The sequence below is a fragment of the Melozone crissalis genome, unplaced genomic scaffold, assembly GCF_028551555.1.
Source record: "Melozone crissalis strain CALT ecotype California unplaced genomic scaffold, PUWL_Pcris_2 ptg000033l_1, whole genome shotgun sequence".
NCBI lineage: Eukaryota > Metazoa > Chordata > Aves > Passeriformes > Passerellidae > Melozone > Melozone crissalis.
In genome coordinates this window covers 19301021-19323645 of record NW_026535811.1, presented here as the reverse complement: position 1 = coordinate 19323645, position 22625 = coordinate 19301021, and the positions used below count along the sequence as shown (strand labels likewise).

Here is a 22625-nt window from a genome sequence, read left to right as displayed (position 1 = left end):
GGTGTGCTAAGCTCACTGTGCTTGTAGAGTGTGTACTGATAGGGGAGTACACCTCTGGTCAGGCCATTCCTTATCTTTCATTATCAGTGCAGCTCCCCTGGCAGAATGCATTGTATCCTGCACATACATGAAGGAATCATGTAGCACAGGGAGCAGTTTAAGGCATTGTATCAGTTGTTCCAAGTTCATCGGCGTCCTGTGTTTTCCCAGTTGTATTTAACAAACATGGTTTTGTTTTTTTTTAGTCTGAATTACATTTTTTTGATCCAGCATTAAACCATTTCCATGGAGCAACTGCTGTTATTGGTAGTGTTCATATATATATGTCTTACAAAGCATTGATAAAGACTCATTGTGCTCTATACATAAATACCTTCAGTAGGAGGCCATGAAGAGAAGTATAGGCAATCACTATAGACAACATTTTGCCTGGTTTAATTTTGCAAATCTGGTATTTCAAACTGTCTATATAAATGCTCTGTTAATAGTTTTATTTGTACTTCTTACATAATGTATAATCAGGATGTTAGAGAGGACAATAATTTGGAGTTTATTTTCATTCCCCTTCACGGGTCAAGCTCCCTGGATTCACTTTGTTCCATGCACATCACTCCAGTGCTGTATGAGAGAGGGAATTGTGCATGAAATAATCCAGGGAGCTTGGCCCATCTGACAAATGGAGCATCAATCTACTGCTTGTGCAAAACAAGGTGCATGTTAAAAGAAAAAAAAAAAAAGAGGGGTTTAGATAATTTTAAAATGGAAAAGAAATAATCCTGAATGGAGATCAAGGAAACAAAATTCTCCAGTTACTGTCATATTGATCTGGGCTAAAATACTGCATGCTGACTCCTGATAGAAAAGCAACTGTTTCCAGCAGTACTTGGATGTTTTTTCATCAGGGAATAGTTCAGTTTTTGTCTTTTCACACTCTGATGGAAAACCACTGTCCGGTTGTGCCTAATGTAAATCACAATGCCAACGTTTCTTTAGATTTATTTTAAGACATTCACATGCGCTGCCTAAAGTGTTTATTTTCTGCTTCAGGCAATTCTTCAATTCATGTATCAGTTCTTCAGTATGCCAGGGAAAACAATCTAGAAATTTCATGGAACATGCCTCAAGAGACTGACAGGCTTGTAGAGATGGTGCAGTCTATTCAACAAAGGGAGCAAGGTCCTACCAGATTAGGTGAGTGATATTGTGAACATTGGTGTTTAAACAAGGGGAGGAACAAAACCACATGGAATGCTAAATACAGGCTGGCTACAAGCACCAATTTATGTCATTGTGGTGGCATTTCCTGTTAAGGTTCAACCTCTTGTTATGGTTCAGTTTTCTCTATTAAAATGTATTTGTAGGTTACACAAATTGTGGTTTGTCTTTAATGTATTCTGGAAAGAAGCCTTGAAGTAATGCTCAGAGTATTTTTCAAGCAAGCAAAGCATAATGAAGAAGTAAGGACATTGATCATTTACCTTTCACTGCTGGTTAGTTGATTAGACATTTAGGAGCAGAGCTGCTCATACTGGCTTCATGAGCTGCCCTTACCAGATGTTTGTGCTGAGGCAGTGTAACTCATCTGGTTGAAAAATAGCAAAACAAGAGTTATATTCTGTGTAGTTCACTTCCTTTACCCAAGTTGCCATGCTGGTTCCACAGGGACTTGGGCTGACACAAGACTGGAGATGGTGCCAGGGAGCAGAGAACAAGGACTGCTTAAGGCAATCAGCTGAAGAGTTACTTGTGAAATACTATCCTCTGTTCCAGACAGACAGGTCCACTTCCATTTTCATGTGCGAAAACATCAGCTTTCCCACTGGTCTGTGGAACCTTGGTGCACACACAAATATCAGTTGCAGGGTTCAGCAAAAAATTATTCTCCTACAGCATCTTACACCAGCTACCCTGAGAATTTTGTTCTTCTGGATTGGAACCACATTTACTCTGGCAGCCACCTAGCATCAGGGTCCTTTAAGGGTTGATGAATATGCAGATTTTTGGAGTCTTTGGACTATAAAGAGTTATTTGTACAGAAAAATGCGAAATAAAACCTGACTTCCATAGTTCACAGGAGGATTAGCTCTGATTGCTTTCTCAACCTGGAGAAATAAAAATACCAGATGGCTGATGAGACTTCTACAGGCTCGTTGTGGGATGAATTGTTGCATACAAATAGATAAGTTTTGTGAAGCCTTCCATGTAATGTGTAGAGGAAGCCTCATGGAATTGCAGGATAAACAGAGCAAACACAGCCTTTGGGAAATGAAATGGGAGAGGCAGCCACATGACATTCTCATTAGTGATTTGTTTATGTCTCATTGGAAAATGCTCAGAGACCGTGATCGAGGATGTGGTATAATGAATGAAAGTGAAATAGAGTAGAAGTAGTTCCTCTCAAATGAAGCCATGAAAATATGGTGCTGTGTTACACCTTGTGATGTGTGTGAATGTGGCTGGCTGTGCAGGAGACAGCATTCCCAGGAAGTGCATGGTCACTCAGGCCCTTCTGTCTGTGCTTGGGCCTCTGGAAATGCAGAGGCTGCTTGACAAATGTAGATGGCCCAGTTTGGATGCTGCATTTTCTTAGGAGATCTTTTCTAACCTTTGCTTGATCTGAATTTACCCATCAAAAAATATCATTGCTATCAGACCAGAGCTGTTGCTTCTTATTTGCACTGGCTGCCTGATGGTAGAAGAACAATTGAGTGAAATCTTTATTCCCTCTTTGTTGATCCAAATTGTGCTTTTTTGGTCCAAAATGCTCTATGTGCAGAGGGCAATTGTTGCTACCACTGCAAAAATCTTACTGTAGAAAGCATTCCCTTTTCTGCATTATTTAGCCATAAGGAAACTCCAGAAGAGATTTTAGTAAAAAGAAATAATGAAAAACTACTGAGTATGTGAGGGCATAAAAAGAACAAGAAAGAGCAGCTTATACCACAAATCTTTCCCATGCTTGTGCAGTGGGGCCATTCAATAACATCAGGCGAATCTTGGCTCAAATAACCTATCAAGAAGCACCTCTGGGGCTATTCAGATGTCATGAAATAGTGTACAACTTCACATAAGAAACAACCAAAAAAAAAAAAAAAAAGGAAACTAACTAAATGCAAAAGCGATGTGTGCAAGACAACTGAGAATCACGTAAATGTGTCTCTGTTCACCATTTGTGGCTGTTTTGGAGAGTCACAGGGAGCAGATTGAGCAATCCCTACAGTAAATACTGTTTAACACTTTACAAAAACATTATTTTGCTTACTTATAGCCCTTGTAAAAATTGCTCTTTTAGGCTGACATTTTCCTGCCTCAGCCTCAAATTTTGGAGGAAGTATGTTCTATGTGACTACGCTGTATAAAGGCATCTTTAGGGAATGAAATATTTCCCCCCTCCAAGAAAAAAAACCCAACCTTAAATTTATATTCTTCCTCCAACTTTCCATCATTATTAATATATTTGATTAGTAGCATTCAGCTTTGCTGTCAGGATTCAGAAGGTATGAATGTCTTTCTCCTAAACCTCCCCTCTGGTTTTGGAAGCAAAGGCTCCCCATTGTGACTGTGTTCACAGGGGTCTTAGGTTGAGGGAAGAGACGAGGATTTGACTCCATGTTTCAGAAGGCTTGATTTATTATTTTATTATATATATTACATTAAAACTATACTAAAAGAATAGAAGAAAGGAATTCATCAGAAGGCTAGCTAAGAATAGAATAAGAAGGAATGATAACAAAGGCCCGTGGCTCGGACTCTCTGTCCGAGCCAGCTGGGCTGGGATTGGCCATTAATTACAAACATCCAACGTGGGCCAATCAAAGATCCACCTGTTGCATTCTGCAGCAGCTGATAATCAACGTTTACATTTTGTTCCTGAGGCCTCAGCTTCTCAGGAGGAAAAATCCTAAGGAAAGGATTTTTCGTAAAAGATGTCTGCGACACCCCATAATACTTTTCCTTATTCATATCTCTCCCCAAATGTTGCACTCTATATTGAATTACCAAAATCTTGCCCCCTGTCACCCAAGGCCAGCAACTATCCTGATCAGAGGGCTCCCACCCACCGACAGAAGCCTTCACTTGTTCCTCACAAATATTGCTGAACTGTTGGTGCCAGCTCCTTTTTGAAGCCATTTTTAGGTACCACTAATATCTTCCCCAAGCTGTTTTAATTCACTGCCCTTCAGGGGATGTTTTTGTTTGCTTTTTTTTTCTAGTTCATTTCTTACAAGGTTTGTGAGTTAAATGAGCTTCTGGTGGAGTCTGGCTTCATCAGAAGCCCTTGGTGGTAAGAGAAATGCAGGATTTGTGACCTGTAGAGGAGATGTTTTTGAGGCCTGTCCAATTCAGTGGTGTGGGACTGATAGATTTGTGCTGTTCATGAAAAGTTCAGCACACGTTAATTAATGTGTGTTAATGCCAAAATGTCAAGATTCATGTGCCAAGAACTGACCACCTAAAGCACTGTGAGATCAGTTTTCAATATGTTGAAATTTGTTTCAAAATGAAAATAATTGCTATTTTCAGTCAAAAATCCCAATTCAGTGCCAAGTGAAGAGCCTAAATTAAGATACAAAGATCAGCTTCAGGATTATGGACCTGGTCTAGTGGGAGGTGTCCCTGCTCATGGCAGGGGGGTTGGAATGAAATAATCTTTAAGGTCCCTTCCATCCCAAACCATTCTGTGATTTTATGATTCTATGATTATCATTGTAGAGAGTTGTTCCTGATTAGACAAGTCCTTGGTTAACTAGTTGCAGTCTGGAATACTTACACCATCCAGACAGTGTTGGCTGCTTCTGTATCAGTTCCAGTTCTGAGGGACCATTCCTATTTTGTTCCTTTCCCAGACTGCTTTCAGGATTTGTGGGAGATTAAAATCTCTTGTGGTACTTTTTTTTGGTCAAGATGTTGCAGAAATGTTAGAAAAAACACTGAGGCCACTTAAGGCACAGATTATGAGTTCCCAGCAGGAACCTCCATCTAATTGAAATCCCTTGTCTGTCACAACTCTACAGACCCAAAGAAAATAATTGCAAATGTTTCTGTTAGGAAGTTTTTGCTTTCCCTGAGGCATCCACCAAAACATTAAATGTCTGCATGTTCAGATTGGCTAATTCTGAGATGAATCTTCATTTTTATTTCTTGGATATATTTTAAATATTTCTAGGGCACTTTGTGCTCATTCAGTTAGTTCCATGATGTCCATGATTGCTCCCAATCCAATATTTGTGATTCAGATTAACATGCCTTTTTACACATTTTAAATCTTCCATCCAAATCATTAATGAAACTATTTAATAAGGTAGAATCTAGTGTAATTCCCTGTAGAGTCACAGTAAACACCTCCAAACTTATTCAACAGATTGTCTTTTGTCCTTAAAACTTGTTTATGTCCATTTAGTCCAGAGGCAGGAGCCTCTGTGTGAACCATTCTGAGTTGTAACTTCAGAATACAAGTCTAACTTTAAAATCTATCAGGTGTCAAGTCAACCAGGAAAAGGCTCTTAAGCCTTTTCTGACTCTCAGAATTTCAGCATCAAATGTTCACAGTCATTATTTAATGATTATTCCAAACATGAGCACTGAAGGACAGGGAGAAGATGCTGTTCTGTGCTTGGATTGATTGGTCTGTCCTTTCTAAAGAAGCCTGTATGGTTCAATTGGATTTTTGCTTTCCCTTTTTATTTATTTGCATTTTTTCCCTGGACATGCCTAGTGAGTGGCAGTCATATCCTACTGACTGAGCTGGAAGGCTGCTGGGGGCTAACCACTTTTGGTGGGCTGAAGGAAGGGCTAAAATGAGAGAAGACAACTGGGGATAGAGGAATATGTTCCTACCCATGGCAGAGGAGCTGGAACTGGATGATCTCTAAGGTCCCTTCCAACCCAAACGATTCTGAGATTGTCTTTATGTTTTCATGCTGTGAAAACTCTTTACAGTCTTAATAAAGCCTTGTGCATGGTGTTGTTTAATTCAGTGTAAATACTCATATTTGCTTTACTGATATGAAAATGTCAGGTCTTTGTTGTGTTGCAGTCTCTCAGTAGGGAAATGTTGAAGTTGGTTGATTTTAGCTATGAATAGTTTTTATTGTGGCCTCTGAGGGATTTGTTATTTCCCTCTGTGGTGATATGGAGAGACGAAGAGCTGAGAAGTGACAGCTTCCAGCTTGGGATATGATGTCTTTCTGAATCCCTCTAGCAGGATGAAAGCGTTCATTTGATGATGTCTTCAAACACCTGGCTCTTTTCTCCAGCGCTGGCTTAAAAATAAAGGGAGAAGTCCAAAGAGTTTTTACTGTGCTAAATCAAATTTTCCATGCATTAAATTAACTACATGGAGTAACTGCTTTTGGGGCCTTTAAATAGTCACTGATTCTATTACAACAGTACTTGATTTCATGATGAGAAATTATAAAAAGAATGGATTTTTTTTTCCAGTTTGCAAATATGTATGGAGTTTCTGAACAGTTTTAAAATTACTGTGAGAAGAAGAAAAATGGAGCTGGACTGGCTGCTGACCACACCAACCACGCAAAAGTTAAAGGGTCATTAAAAAAACCAAGAAATTTCAAGTACTCTTCACAAATGAATGAAAAATAATTTTTGGTTCTTACTGCACAAAAGTTTAACCTAAAATATGTTTGAAAGTTAAATGCTTTTTTTTGGTAATTGTAGGACCAAAGGGGAATGAGTCAATTTTCTGGCCTTTCAGTGCAAACAGTGACCATCCAGAAGCAATCTCAGGGATGTTGAATATAGTGAGATTTATTTGCTGTATTTTGTTTTATCCTTAGTTATTTCTAGCTAATGTGCCATTCTATATCTAACATTTACCTTGACAGACACAAAATCATTTGTAGAAAGGATTGTGGGAAAGCTGTGTACAACATGAGGTAATGCCTGAGGTTAGTTATTTTTTTGTGGTCAGGAACAGTAGCTTGTGAAATGCAATCATCACCTAACAAATAATGGTGTTTTAAAATGTGTTTTGTTGCAAGTAGAAAAATATCCAAAATGTCAAGGTTTTCACTTAATATCCAACTGCTGTTGCCATGGTATAGAATCACTGAAGGGTTTGGGTTGGAAGAGACCTCAAAGGTTGTATCGTTGAAGCCCCCTGCCATGGGCAGGGACACCTTGCACTATCCCAGGTTGCTCAGAGCCCCATCCAACCTGGCCTTGGACACTTGCAGGGATGGGGCAGCCGCAGTTTCCCAGGGCAGCCTGTGCCACTGGTGCCTCAGGACCCTCTGAGTAAAAAAGTTCTTCATCACATCAAATCTAAATCTCCCCTCTTTTACTTTAAAACTCTTCCCCTTGTCCTATCCCTACCTACCACTAAAATAAGGTGCTCTCATTCTTTTTTATAAGCTCTCTTTAAATACTATAGGCTGCAGTGAAGTCTCCCTGGAGCCTTCTCCAAGCTGAACAGTCCCAGCTCTCCAAGCCTTATCAATAACCAATGTGCTGAGTGAGATTCCTAAAGTTTGTCCATTCTTGCAGCAGCTTGGGAAAAGGGTTTTTGCTTCTATCACTAAAATGGTGTGAGTGATATGGTGCAAGAAGACATCGAGTACAAAGTGTTCAGGTGCGCTAAGATGTACTGGGGCTGTGCTGGTGAATTATCTACAGGTTGACTTCCAGTGTTTTACAAATGCATTTGTTATTATAAATTCCTCAGGCAAACCTGTTACAGTGAATTCCTCAGGCAAAGCTATTTTTGCTCCACAGTTATTGCAGATTACTCAGAGGAAATACTCTTTCAAGTGTTTATTGTTCACCAGTCACTGTGTTCCCTGAACATCACATCAGTCACCCGGTTTCATTTCTACTTCCTGACCTGATAACTTCCAAGCCCAAAGGAGCTTTTAAGAAAGCTGCATATCATGATTCCCAGTGTAAATATTTGTGCAAGTACATGTCTAAATGCAAGTGCTAACAAACTGCTTTCTGGCTGAGGTCATAATTATCAACAAAATTTGCCTGAGTGTTCACAGATGTAAAATGAATGGGCAGCAGCTTCCCTTTTAAGCTAGTTTGTGATTTGGTAGCTCAGGTAGAATTTCTTTGCGAGTTTTGTGGGGTTTGGTGTGGTTTTTTTTGTTTTGTTTTTATTTAATAAGGATCATCTGGTTGTATAATGGATTATACAGAGTTTAAATTTCAGAAAGGTTGCTGGTAGTGTTGAGGCAAGGTAGGCTTTTCACACCCCTAGGGAAAGTTGATGAAATTAAGGAAGCACTAGATCTTTTATAGGAGTCAGAACAACTTGTGTGAATAACTCAGGATGATGCCAAGCTGTGGATCAGCTCGCCACTGGATGTCAGTGTTGCTCGGCAGTTTGAAGCAGGAATATAATCTCTACAATGTCTTCTATTCTTTAGGGCTGGGAATACTTCTGGGAAAGGTAACTACTTCAGTGAGGAGTGTAACTTTGTTATCATGGCTAAGGAAAGGGAAAAAAAATTCCTATCACTGCAGAGACTGGGATAGTCTACAGATGGAGTTAAGGATGGTCCTCCTGTGTTTGGATGTCTTAATAAATACTGGAAGGTTTTTAGTAGCTGTGATCATTTATGTAGCTGCAATAAATCAGACATTAAGAGTCTTTTAAAAATAAATATTTTTCATTACCTAATAGTGTAACACACAAAAGCAACATAAAATTTAGTTCTATGGTCTCCTGTGACTTATCTATTATATCTCTCATTTCTCTCTTAATTTCTTCCTAGGAAATGCCATTGATTTTGTGGTCCAGAATGTGATGTCAGAATCTCACGGGGGCAGACCCAGCGCATCAAAGGTTGTGATTGTCATCATGTCAGCGAGCTCACAAGATGCTGTGGAGGCTGCTGCCCTTTCTGCAAGAGTGAACAGTAAACCCCGTTTCACTGTCACTATTTATCAGTAGAGTTGTTATTACCTTTTGAGTAATGAGCTAGAACAAAAGATGGAAAAACAAGACACTGGTGTGTTCATATAAGTTCTGCAGTTACTATGCATAGTGTTGTGGTAAGGAACAGATCTGAAAAAAAACATAGCCCATGAAGATGCCTTTGAGGTACTGGGAAATTGAGGACCCATCTGCAGTTAAGGCTGACAGCTTCCCCAGGACTTACAAATTAGTAGCGCCTCGTTTTCTGAGATCGTGTGGGTAGACAGGGATAACAGAAATGGGATCTAATATCATAAATTCAGTATTGTTGCAGTACAGTGAAACTTGAAAGGTTCACTCTAGTAATAATAATAATAATGATAAATAGAAATAATCATCATAAATATAATAATTATAATAATAATTAGAGGTTTTTATCAGATTCTTCACTGACCTCTACAGGAATATACTTTTACTATCAATGTGCTGCCTGATGATTTTTCAAGTTTTCTGGCTGTTTTTTCAGTACCTCAGGTTCCTCAGGTGTTCAGCTGAGGAACTTTGACTTTGTTTGAAGGTTGCTCTGGGAGGTATTGAATAAGGCATGGACTGTATTACAACTATCAACTGTTATTTTTAATGAAATGGTTTGAAAAGAATCCAATTGCTGTGTAACTGAAGAAAGAAAACAGTATATTGAGATTCTTTTTTTTTTTTTCATTAAAAAAGAGTGAAGATGTCATTAAGTCTACAGCTGCGTTTTGTTTTGTTTAATTTCATAATAAGATCATGAATGATCTCATTATGCTTAGGACTAATAGAGCTCATCTTAGCTAAGAGAGAGATTAGAGAAGCACCATTTCAGCCCTTAGTTGCCTTTAGCCAGTGTGAGGGAAATGATGCAAGTAACACATGAAAATTAAGTGTTGAAGAAAAACTTTTCCCAGTTCTATTTTTTTTAGAAACAAATGAAAAAATAAAAGTGATATCATCTTTGGGTTGGAAAAGACCTTTAAGATTATCATGTCCAACCATTAACCCAGCAGTGCCTAGTCCCACATTCTTTAAGTACTTCCAGGGATGAACATTCCATGTCCATAAGCAATGATTTTCTCCTTTGCCTTGCCTATTTCAAACCCTTCCTTCTCTTTTCCTAGGAGTATCCCTGTTCCCAGTTGGTATTGGGAACAGATATGATGAAGGGCAGCTAAGGACTTTGGCTGGGCCATCTGCTGCTAACAGAATCATGAAGCTCCAGAATTTTGAAGATTTATCCACTATGATCACATTGAACAGTGAATTTATCAAAAAAGTGTGCATGGGTGAGTCCAAAAGTCATGAACTTGTGTCTGGAGCAAAACACAAAAATTGAAATGCAAAACCAGATGATTTTTCTTGATACGAGGAGGCAATCAGATGCTCTGTTGTGAGTGTTCCACTGACAACCATCACAAATGCTGACCCTAGACCACCTTCATAACTTAGGTGTGAAACCAAATTTCAGCCCTTTAAAAGTATATCCAGCTACTATTCCAATTAGCCAAATTCCAGCAAAGTTTTTAGAACTGCTTAGGCCTGAACTTTCAAGCTTCTGTCTTAATAAAAATCAATCTTGGTAAAAATCTTGATAATCAGTTCTCAGGACTGGTCAATAACTGAAGGACACCAGGAAAGTTGAAGCTGTCATGAATGAATGGGGCATGTTTCAGAAGTTTCAGAAAAGTTGTGAGCAAAGATTTCAAGTTATGTGTTTTTCAGACATTGTTATGTGCATGTCTACAGACAATTCAGCCAAAATAGAAGGCAAAAAGAAAAATAAAAAAGAATTTCCTTTCCCAGGGAAACAGATACTGGGGAAAAAAAAGTGTGAAGTGTTTTAAACAAGCATTCACTTATTTATAGATGACAGCGCTGCTTCTCTAAGGAACCTTGCTTCAACACTGATCAGGATTTTACTTCTTTACCTCCTTGATCTGGATACAGATATTTATCCCTCATCTTGTTGTTGTTATTCTTGTTCCAATAACATCCACATGTTCTCCCCACAAGCCACTGCCTCGTGGTGTTAGTCATTGTACAGGTTTTTGCCAGCATTATGAGGGCCTAGTTACATCTCCACTACAATAAATGGACTTTTTTTTTGTGGAGTCAAGGAGCTATGAGAATGAGGAAGTTGCAGAGTGTTCACAGTCCAGCTTGAAGATATCCGATCAGCCTCCCCTGGGATCACTTCTGGCATTTTAAAATCTCTCCAGATAATCAAACAGCTGCCATTTTCTAGATTTAAACAGCTGCCATTTTTTTTCCTCTCTTTTAAAAAAAATTTAAAGATGCATTTCCTCTCTTCACACTGTAAAACGTGATTTTTCTTGCTGTAAATTACATTGATCCAAGATTTAGGATGGGGAGCAGGAATTTGGAACCAATAATTATTTTCTTATAGCAATCTGTGCTATAACCTATCAGTACTGGAGGTGAAAGCTTTGTATTTTTTATGAAAGCTTTTCCAACAGCTCAGAAAGCTGTTGAACTATAGACAAACTTGAACTATAGACATATTCAACACCTAAGATCTGAGAAATTTAGCTCTCTTGCTCACGGTGAAGACTTTGCTAGGGGGCAAAAAACAATACTTTTTTTTTTGTGTGGGGATTAATTTTTTTGTTTGGATTTTTTTCCTGTTTGTTTTGTTTTGCATAAATTTCGTACAATCTGTGAAGCATAATTTTCCCCTCTTGACTCATACAGTTAGATTTCTCATGCAGAGGGAGTCTTGCCTTTTGTATGGAAGTGTACCAAAAATAATACCATTAAAAAAAGGTTTTAAAGAGTTCCTAAATGATTTCAAAATACATTACTTATCCTGGAAAAGACAGAGCAGAGAGTGTATATAGGGGTAGCATAGTCTAGTATTCTACAAAGAATTTGCTAGTCAGTGTCTTAATATCCTAGAGATTTTGTCATGCCATGGTACAAAAATGAAATTGCTTCCAGAATATCTTTAGGTTTGTAGTGAAAGCATACAGACATAGAAGCTGTAATTCAGTGTGTACCCTGTGACTGTTTAACTAATTATGTGAAAAAAATGCTCATCACAGTCATAACTAAATGCAAGGAAACTGAATTTGGGTGTTCTTATTACAGCTATTTGTGTAGTTATGCTGTATTGATCTTCCTGAATTTAATAAATGTGAGTGTGGAAATTGTCATTACTTGCTAATTCCCAGGAGTGTCCTCAATGGATCACAAGACTCTGAGGTAAGGCTGGACTGTGCCTCAGAGCCAAAGCCATGGTTATCCTTTAAGCACCATCTGGGCAGAGCTGTGGCTGTACAAGAAGTGCTATAGAATTGCAGCCCAGTTTTTGCTCACAGAGTATTTTGGGACCACGGTCATTGTTTATGCCTTCTGTGACTTATTCTTATGCTCTTTGGACAAATGCCTGCAGTCTTCAGGTAGGGATTCATGCACTCTAGCAACAAAACCCCCAAACTTCTCACAACTTAAATTAAGCTTTTTAGTAAGCACTCTCTATTTTGCTGATCATCGCTTAAAAGACTAGATAAGGGAATGGGATCACTAAAAGATGTCTGCTTCTCTTTCAGACCCAGTCAGAGAATGCATAGATGAGGATGGAAACAAAAAGAGAGTAAGTGCATTGCCTGCTTTGGCCATCTGGCTTTTAAGTTGCAAAGTTTGTACAAGAGCATGAATATCTTCACAGTTAACCTAAAACAAAAAGCATGAGACAATATAAAGAATGATTTTGGAAGAAGAAAATGTTGGATTTTGAACTGGTGGGATAACTTTGCATACAGAGGAGGCTTCCTTTAACATTATCTCATCTTGCAGAGTGTTGAATGTTATTGAAGTCAGTGCAGAACCACTGCAGAACAGTGACAATGTTTGTCTTCCCTGACAGCAAAAAATGCATTATCGTTTCTTGGTGAGAGGACTTCTGGGACAGAAGTGGCCAAATAAAGGTGCATGTGCAGGGACAACGTCATTGTTCAGCCACTGTCCTTCTGCTGAAATTACAAATACCTTGTCCCTATGGAAATTTTACAGGAAGATAGTTATTGTGTGATAGTTATTTCTCTAGATAAAACCAACTCTTTAGCAAGGAAATCAAATTTCTTGGAGTTTGTTTGTGCAAAAGTTCTCATTAATCCTGAGAAAATTCTCAGAAGCGTAAGTAAGCTTGTCTGATCTCTCAAAAGTGATCCCACTCTAAGAAATTGGTGTTCCAGATGTTATAAATCGTTCAGATTCTTCATCTTAGGTGAAATGCCAAGGTTTTTCAGAGTATACATGCATTTAAAAATATTAGCGTATGCTTGTGCTGTGTTTTCTAGTAGGGATCAGTTATGAGTTCTACTCTAGGATTCATCTTGAATTTCCAATACATAAAAAACATTCCTTTGGTTTTTCCCTTGTGAAGACATGACTGTGAAGGAAGGGTATGGCTAATAAGTGAATATGAATTACCTAAACACAGGAAATATATCAAAGCTGCTTTATGTAGTTGGCCTCAATCAGCTGATCAGAATACAGAAAGGCTTTAGCTGAATCAGACACAAAGTATAATCTGATGGCTTTGAGGCTGACAGCTTAATTAGGAAAAAAAACCAACCCAACAAACAAAAACTTAACTTGAAAAGCTTCTTTATTAAGAAAAAAAAAAAATCAGATTTTGTTTGAACTGAATGTGACCAAACCTCTGGGCTCCTAGAAGCAGACATGGTTATGTATAGACAAGTGCTGGGAAGGCTAAACTTGAATTTCAGACATGTCAGGTTTCATTTTTGGGGGTGATAAACTTAAAGCACAATTTCTGTTCTGGCTGAAATGCTTTTAAAAGGAAATGGACCGGGCTCCAGTCCATCTGAGCCACACTTTCAAATGGCAGCCTTTAGGGGGATTTTGAGTTGCCTCTTCTGTCAGCCAGGAAAAATAGGTGTTGGAAGGCACTGTGAGGCCACAGCCTTCTGGAGCATCCATCCCATGGAGCCTACAGACCACTGTGGAAGTTCCTGCCTCTGTAGTGCAGCATCCTCTGCTGTGGCTCACTTGCCCTAAGGTGCCACTGTTCTGTTCCCCTCTTCCAGCACAGCCCACAAATTCACAGGAAGGAAGAATCAAGGCTCTTCCTTCCCTGAGTCAGAAAACACAGGCTTTTATATCAGCTTCATAATCTTTCAGGCATTGCTCAGAGAATTCTTCCAAGAGGCTCAGCTCCCCAACTGAGATGTCTGTCATGCACCTGGAGATTGTGGGAACTGGTCTCCTGCAGTTTGAGAGGAAATCTGAGTTCTCAGGATCAAAAATCTCACCCTAAATCCTATCAGTGTTTGGAATATTATTATTTGTTACTTTTTTCACGTTTTGTTTTGTTATTACCCCTACCCTGGAAGTGACTGTGGAAGGAATATTCTTGATTAAGGTAATTGTTAGTAGCAGATCAAATGTGCTGGATCGGGCCAAAAATCCATCCAACCCCCTCTATTGTGTGGCCAAAAATAGGAGCCAGGGAAGCAATGTTAACAAATATGTATAAAAATTCCCTGAACTGTCCTAACCACAAGCAATTTGTTACTCTGAGCTGCAAGTGGCACCTTTTTGTATTTGCTAATGCTTGATAGTTTTGTCCTTTGTGAGTTTGTTCAGCTGTTCTTTGAATCCTTGGAAGTCTTTAGTACTCATCAGGTCCAGTGGCAAGGGGTTGCAGGAGTGCCAAACATAGGCTGTGTAAAGAACCACTGGTTTAATGTTTTAATTTGACAGTTGGCAGAATATCAGGACAAGTATGATAAATTAGGTTTTGATTTGGGTTTTTTTTTTTTACATAGTTAATTTTCATTGCTAGTCTTGTTTTGAAATTTAGAAGCAGGCATAAAGGTGGTAAAAAAGTGTAGGTTTTTGTTTTATAATAGTGATATTTCCTCATGAAGTGATCTGTAGAGCAATTTGCATTTCAAGGCTGTTTAAGGTGGCAAACCCCATGTTCCTGAGCTATTACCATGACTTTTCTAGTATTGTTCAGCTCTTGGCTTAAAGAAGAGACAAACAAACAAATAACCTCATCTAAACTAAGAGATGACAGCCAAGGGAGCTGCTGAGGTGTGTGGGTCTCTCTCCTGCAGATGCACAGCGAGACACAGAGTGTGCACGTCCAGGTCTGTAGGTTCAGAGCTCCCTCAGAGAGGAAGTCTGGGGCTTCCTGCAGTGTTCTGGCAGACTTATCCTTCACAGTTTAGAAACCCTGATTTTGCTTTCCTTTCTGTCCTCCTTTGCTCCTACAGTTTCATATCAATTGGGATTTGGGCTGTCTTTGTCTTCAGAGTCCCTGTGTTTTTCTCTGCACTAATATTCTTGGGGTTTTTTTATTCCTCAATTTTTATTTTTTTTAAATATCTTGTGCTTTGCTTTTCTTGTCCAGGTCTTAGATGTTTTCTAATAAATGTCCTATTAAAGAGTGACTAAAACCAATTAGGTATGTATGGAAGCCAGACTTGCACAGCTGTATATGTACCCTTCCAGGTGCTTCCACTTTCAGTGAGCTGTAGGAGGGACAACTGTACTTAAAAAGCATTCTATCACTTTCTGTAGAAATACTTTTGCTGTCCTTAAAGCTCCTCCTATTACTTTTTCACGGCCTTCTCTAGGCTCACAAGCCTGAAAAAAAATATTAAGCAACTTTCAGTTACCTTCTCAAAGTCCTGAAACATATAAAACAAGTCCAGTAAATTAACCTGCATTTAATATGTAATTTTTTGTGGCCGCAAATCTGACAGCTCTTGTTTAGACTTGATGGCATCCTCTAGCTCAGAGATACAGAGTAATACTTTAATAATTACAAGAATTATCTGTGAATGATGTTGTTACCTAGGTATTTTTATCTCTTTTTTCTTCTCTTCTATGGGAATGATGGGTAAACTGTGGAGGACGGGATGGAAGATGTCCATACCCAGTATCAATTCTCTTTTCTTCTCCACATATCTGCTTGTGAATATCAAGGAATGTTACCCAGCTCACAGAAGCACCAATTCACTTGTACTGGTATTTCTGGATTCACCTCTGGAGACAACTCTGGGAAGTGCTGTTTCCCACATTTGGAGGTATTCCTGGGAATGCCCACTTCAGGGATGAATGCTGTTTTAAAACTCATTCAACCTGCTTATGGACTTTAGAACTCTGTAGGATTGGAGCCAGAGAACTTAGCTTTCTGCAGATAGAAATCTTGAGACATTGCACATCTATTTCTCTGTCATTTATTAGTACATTATCCCAGTGTCTTAAAATTCAGACTGTCCTTTAGAAAACAGGAATATATTTTACATTTAATTCTTTAGTTCTAGAAATCCACTGTGTACATGTAATAACACTGATCTGTACAGGAACAATTTTCCTTTGGGAAGAGAGGAGCTGTTTTAAAGTTTCAGAGTTGACAAAATACAATATTCCACGCTTTCCTAGTTTGGAACAAATAGTAATTCCTGCTGTGTTCTGACCATCTGTGGCTTATGAAAAGTGAAGGATTTGAAATTTAAAGTAAAGCTGGGGGAAAGTCTTCATTGCTCTGCTCTCCATGCATGTTGTAGGATGGCTAAGCTCTAACTATAGGTGGTTGGAACAAAATGTCTCCTATTGTAGACTGTTATCTTTAGCTTGGAATTTCAGCCTGCTTCTTAGTGTTTCTAATTTAAACTTTCTCATCCTCATGAAGTCCTTAATAAAGTACATTCCATTTATTTTCCCAAGGCTAATATGAGTAGCACTGCTGTCAGGATCACTTCACTTTCTGGCTATAGTTCCATGATGTTACACTGGTAGTTTATATACAGACACGAACAGGACGGGGCCACTGGAAACAGCGTCTTGAGCTTTTATTTTTCCACCATCAATCTCATTACATTGTCATGACAATGGAGAGGAAAGATGCTACAGCTTGCTGCTCCGGCAGAAAGCCAAAGAAACTTAGTGTTACAACATACCATAAGACAGTCTCAATCTCAGTCTCAGCCAATCACATAGAGCAAAAGCATATTGACAGTAGTTCTATCTGATAATCTGAAGCACATGTAATTCTGGTTAAAACAATAACGGCCTATTCTCCAACACAATGGCTTGTTTATACGAGACAAAGCACAGAGCTCTATTCATAATTAACCTTCTAAAATATACACTAAATACACTTGTTGCAACTTAGAAGGCCTATCTACACAGCTCTTATTGTTCTATTTCCCATGTCTTTGCTACAGCTTAGAAAACTTTTCTGCTGCCTTAGCACTGTTCACAAATCTGCTGTCTGAGGCCTGTCTTTTTACCACCTTCCTAAAACCTTCTGTTTTTTTATGGATTCCCACAATTCCTCCTCTCTGTTGATCTAAAAAGAAACTTTCATAACAGTGTCGTTTACTACTTGAGTTTCATAGCCCTACTATAGCATTTTTGCTTACTGTCTGCTTGAGGCCTATTCTTGTTGACACTAAACATTGCTATGTTACAGCACAGCAACTTAATGCTGTGAAGGCCTAGTCAGTGAAAAAGATATGAATCACGTCTGACAATATTTACAAGTCATTGTTCAAAAAACTCTTGTCGATTCCAGGGTCTTAACTCAAAACCTTCCTCCCTTTCTATACTTTTATCAGTCATTTCCGTGATGGATGAAAACCTTCTGAATTTTATAGATTCCCACACCATGACACCAGCCAAACTTTGCATTTTAAATGGTTTCAGTTGTTCCATATCTGTGTTTCCCTCCCTAGCCTGGTGATAAATGGACATTACCAGACCAGTGCCACACTGTGACCTGCTTCCCAGGAGATTACACAGTTCTGGAGAGCCACCACATCAACTGTGAGAGGATGCCAAAGCCTGTGTGTCACAGCAGCCTTCCTGCTGTTAAGGTGGAGGAAACTTGCGGTTGCCGATGGATGTGCCCATGTGAGTATCTGTCTGTGGGTGCCTCTCCCGCCCCATCACCTGAAATGTTTTGGCCACAAATGTAATGCTGAGTGGAACTTCTCAGCCACTGGACACTTCAAAGGTGACCAGGGTGGCGGGAATTGCCATTTATTTGTTATTCGGTCGTTTAGGCAAATAATTAGGAGTGTAAGAGCCTAACTGATGCTGGAATGCCTAATGCTACTTGCAAGTTCAGGGCCACTGACATTTTTGCATTAGCAGAATGACAGTGTTTTATCAGGGAATCTCACACTCCATTTCCAAAGCTGTGTGAGCTGGGAAGGAAGAAGTACAGGAGAAACCAGGAATTTATCTCAGCAAGCTGAAAGCAAGCAGTGGATTCTTGGTCCATCTCGGGGCTTAAGGGTTTGGCCTTCCCACAATCAAGGAGGTGTAATACAAAGACATGAGCAAGAAGTTCTCTCTGCCACCAGATAACCTCACACGGAGTATCTGAGCAGAAGGCTGAGCACTGTGTGATTGGTGCCTGGGTTGGGATGACAGGAACAGGAATTAAGTGCATCCACTCACATTTACAGGGTTAGAGGGATGCAGCCCTAAGGCTAGTGATCTATTTATTAAAACATAAGTGGGTTTAAATCTAAATTAATATGATTACTTCTTAGAAGTAGATCAGAACTCTCTATATATACACACACCTCCTCTTCACAACATATAATCTCAATTTAAAATGTCCTCTGCTGAGTTGGCTGATTTAAGTACAATTTCTTCCAGACACTGCATGAAATACCAAAGCTCATAGCTGGATTTTGTTCCCTGAACTCTTAGACATACAAAATTTTTACACCCATTGTTTTGGCATTTCCTAAAAGTGTATTTGGTGATCTAAATGCTTAACACTTGAAATCTAACATTTCTGGTTTGCTACAAGGATTTTGAAAAGGTAGAAATATCTAAAATACTTATAACTTTCCATGTGAAGATGTTTAAAAGATAGTCTTAGTGATACCTAGCCTTAAGAAGTGTATCTCTATTAAATTTCTTAATCCTAAACACATAGCTAGCAACATGAAGGCATTACTTTTGGCATGCAAGACATACCTTCATAAAAAACCTTCTGAAAGGAGTAAATGAAAAGAACCTTTTATACTGTTAGCTGATTATCAGGAAAAGCCCTATAGGTCACTCAAGTTAAGATGAGCTAAGAATTGTCTCTTTATGAATTTATTGAGCCATGGTACTCCAATTTTTTTTTCCTGAGGTTGACCAACTTGTGAGGGAAAAGTAGGTAGCTTTCATGTTGCAGAAGGAGAGAACAACCCTCCCCCCACCCCCAGGTGATTAAAAAACCCCATGGGTCAAGTCCTCTTTTAATGACTGCTCAGCACAACCATGGTGATTCTGTGCCAACTAAAGCAACGTCCATAGCAGCTGGAAAGCTTGATTTTGTTGCTATGAAACAAAACTCTCAGCAATCAGAAAAGCAGGGATGGGCATAGCAGAGGAGGTGCTGAGTAGGAGCTCTGTGTGGGGCAGCACCTCTGTTGTTATGGAAGGAGGCTCGTTAGACACCCATGAAAATGCTGCTAAATTGACACATGATTCACTCATTTAGAGAGCTATAACACAATTTCCAGCCATGTCTTGACAGTGTGGATGATGTGACAAATGCTCCTGCAAAGAGGAAGTCCTTGAAAAAGTGTTCTTAGGTCATCTGAGTTCTGAGGATAGTTCAGGAGTTACGCTGCAAAGGTGCTTGCTTGCTCAACTAGTTACCAATTTTACAGCAGCATGATTTGCAATGTGATTCATGGCTGTTGTGTGCTCTTAGACTATTCTAAAATGGATCACATTAGTGTATTTTGTGCTACAGAACCCCCTGAGAAATTTAAAAGGATTCCCAGTATCCTTAAATTTTTTGTAATGTTCATGAGTAAGTAAAGATTGAGAAATGTGGTTTTATTGCTAACTCATTTCATTGTTATTTATGTATGAACTTTATAAGCATTTATGGTAAAATATCTGAAGATCCTCCAGTGCTCCAAGGGGCAGGCTCCTTCCCTCCCTCCCTCCCTCCCATGCTGTTTTTCCTGGGAAATTAAATTTGAAGGTCATTGATTAGGAAAAAGATTATTCTCAGCTAGAAGCAAAGTACTGAATTATTGACAATGGTAATTTCCCCCCTTACATGTTTTGCTGGCATTGATTTTATTGTCCTTATTATCCTTTAAGCAAGAGATTTGAAATTATATGAACCAGGAGCATCAGGTTTTGTTTTGGTTCTTCTGGGATTATAATCTTCCTTGTTTTCCAGTTTTTGAAGACGAGAAAGTGTTTATAACCCAATGACCAGGACACTGAGCAACTATCAGCTGGCCATTGGTTTATCCTGTGCATATTATTTCTCTGCAGTTTTCCTGTTTCCTGTCTGAAAAACAGTCCGTGGATGTCAACTTGTGACACGTCTGATAAGGGTGAAATAGTGTCATTTGGAATCAAATGTAACACTGTATTGAATATCATGCAATGCAAAGGTTGAACAGAGTGTTGCAGTCTTTCTACAAACAGTAAAGGGATTTTCCCTGTTTAATTTTTACATAAAATCTCTTACTAAATCATATTGAATGTGAATAAGTTTTAGGCAAAGGGATTTTTTACAAGTTTATCCAAATCGTTTTTAATACTTACTGCTCTCAGACAAAGATATTGCAAAAAACCTCCATGTGCGATGAAGTATTTACCAAAGTTTCTTGTCAATGTTTGCTGCAGCATTTGCAATTCATTACCTTCTCCTCTTTCCCAATTAATTGGTTCCCCATGCCCACAACAGTTGTGAAGAAACAGTGAAATTTAAAATGTTTTTACTTTTTTTTTGTTGTTGTTGTTGTTTATTTTCAGGTGTCTGTATAGGAAGTTCATCTCAACATATTGTCACTTTTGATGGGCTGAATTTTAAGCTGACTGGCAACTGCTCTTACACGTTATTTCAAGACTTGCACCATGATGTTGAAGTCCTGCTCCATGACGGGCCCTGCAGAGCAGCACCCAGGATGAACTGCATGGACTCCATCGAAGTGAAGCATCATGGTGTAGGAGTGCAGCTCTTCAGTGACATGGCAGTAAGCAAACACCATGAATTCATCTGTGTATTGTCTGCTCATGCTGCAGAATTCAGGTTATGGGGACAAATTTCATCTCTTGATCCAGTTTCAGCCTATTTTTAACATCTCTTCTCCATTTCATGATACAATCAGTGTTTGCTTAATGAGCCAGACAAGTTTCCCCTCTTGTTCTCCCTGTTGTGCTGGTGTGCCAATGTCAAGAACATGGGTTTTGGCAATGTGTCCCTGACACTTCTGCCAGAAAGGCAGGATTACAGACAGGACATACTGCACGCTGATTCCCCTCTTTTGGTCCCTCACACTATGTTTAGTCCATGGGAAAGTGCTCTGTCCCTCACAGAGCTGTGCCTGACTGGCTAGCTGAAGGTCTAGGGAGTTGCTTCTCACCTTGTATGCAAATGGACCTCAGCATTGGAAGAAAGGCTAGCTTAGTATGCATTACGTCTGTCTCATAGGCAGAGAATATTCAAACTCAGCCCATGTTTCAGCCTCTGGCTGCTCAGACATACAGGTGTTGGCCAACTTGCCAAAACGATCTCTTCTGACTCATGCAGCAAAATAGAGTGGACCAAAGCACCTACTGCAAGTTCTGCATGGTGCTGGACAGCCTTGACTTCCACTGAGACATCATTTGAACCTTGTAATATGAGGTTGTTAATCTGTAAACATGTGGCACTCAGAGAGTGTGCTTATATAGGAAAATGTTGGAAGAGTTCATGTAATTCACAGGATGAAGGTCAAGTATTTCTGTATATTTTTAGACTCAATAGAAACCTTCAGCTGGCAAAATTGTTTTTAATGTCCAGATTCAGTTGGATCTTCAGGTATTTGTCAAGTCAAAATGTGCTTCAACTGTAAAATTGGGTTGATTTGTAACTGCTTGCTAGACCTGATGTGATGACCTCACCTTTTTTTTTTAAAACAGGTGACTGTTAATGGTGAAAGGGTTTTTATCCCCTATTCCAGCAGCTTGTTTGAAATCACTGCCTATGGAGAAATAATGCATGAAATCCAGTTCTCTCTTCTTGGACATAATCTCACATTTACTCCAAGAAACAATGAATTTATTCTTAGACTTAATTCAAAGAGCTTTTCTTCAGGAACAAAAGGGCTTTGTGGTAAGTTTGAAAGTTAGTAAGCTAGTACTTTTAACAGCTTCCTATTTGGGCTTGAACTTCTATTTATTTATTGCAATTTGTGAATCTCCAAATCTGTAAACTCTCTGGGTGAACTGGTCCTACACTTTTGGGGGAATACTGGATGTCTGTGTAGGTTTTTCTACTCTCATCCCCAATGTAACAGCTCACTGATGCCCAGTAATACTTTAGAAAGAACAGCAGAGACAGCTTTCTGTTTTTTCTTGCTTCAAGTTATCTTTTCAAGGAGATTTGTGGGTTTTTTTGGATATGGGTTTAGTTGTAGATACTTATGAATTCAGTTCTGTGAGAAATCTGACCAGTGCTTGCAGTGAAGGTGAAAAATTTGAGAGAGAAACTGCTATCTGGGTGAGTTAATTCTGCAGTATCCTTAGTGATGTAATCTATACAGAGATTGTACCTCTGTGGCTTGACCCGTACCTCCTTTAGTGAGGAAATGAGAAACAAGACCCAGGGTGTTTAGGACTCTGTTGACAACAGCTATAAGGAATATCACTAATTCCTTGTGCCACTCCAACCAGTGTCATCAACCCCATT

The 22625-nt window shown here is 39.1% G+C and overlaps 1 protein-coding gene across 2 annotated transcripts in view; it reads left to right on the top strand.

Annotated features, from left to right (window-relative positions):
- VWF (von Willebrand factor) overlaps positions 1–22625 on the top strand; it is a 116388-nt gene that overhangs the window by 64435 nt on the left and 29328 nt on the right. For both annotated transcript variants that reach the window (XM_054282112.1, XM_054282113.1), the window contains exons 30-36: positions 1048–1191; positions 8736–8879; positions 10036–10200; positions 12484–12527; positions 17650–17827; positions 20708–20928; positions 21857–22049. In XM_054282112.1, the coding sequence (XP_054138087.1) occupies positions 1048–1191; positions 8736–8879; positions 10036–10200; positions 12484–12527; positions 17650–17827; positions 20708–20928; positions 21857–22049 (1089 nt within the window). The remainder of the gene's footprint in view (positions 1–1047; positions 1192–8735; positions 8880–10035; positions 10201–12483; positions 12528–17649; positions 17828–20707; positions 20929–21856; positions 22050–22625) is intronic.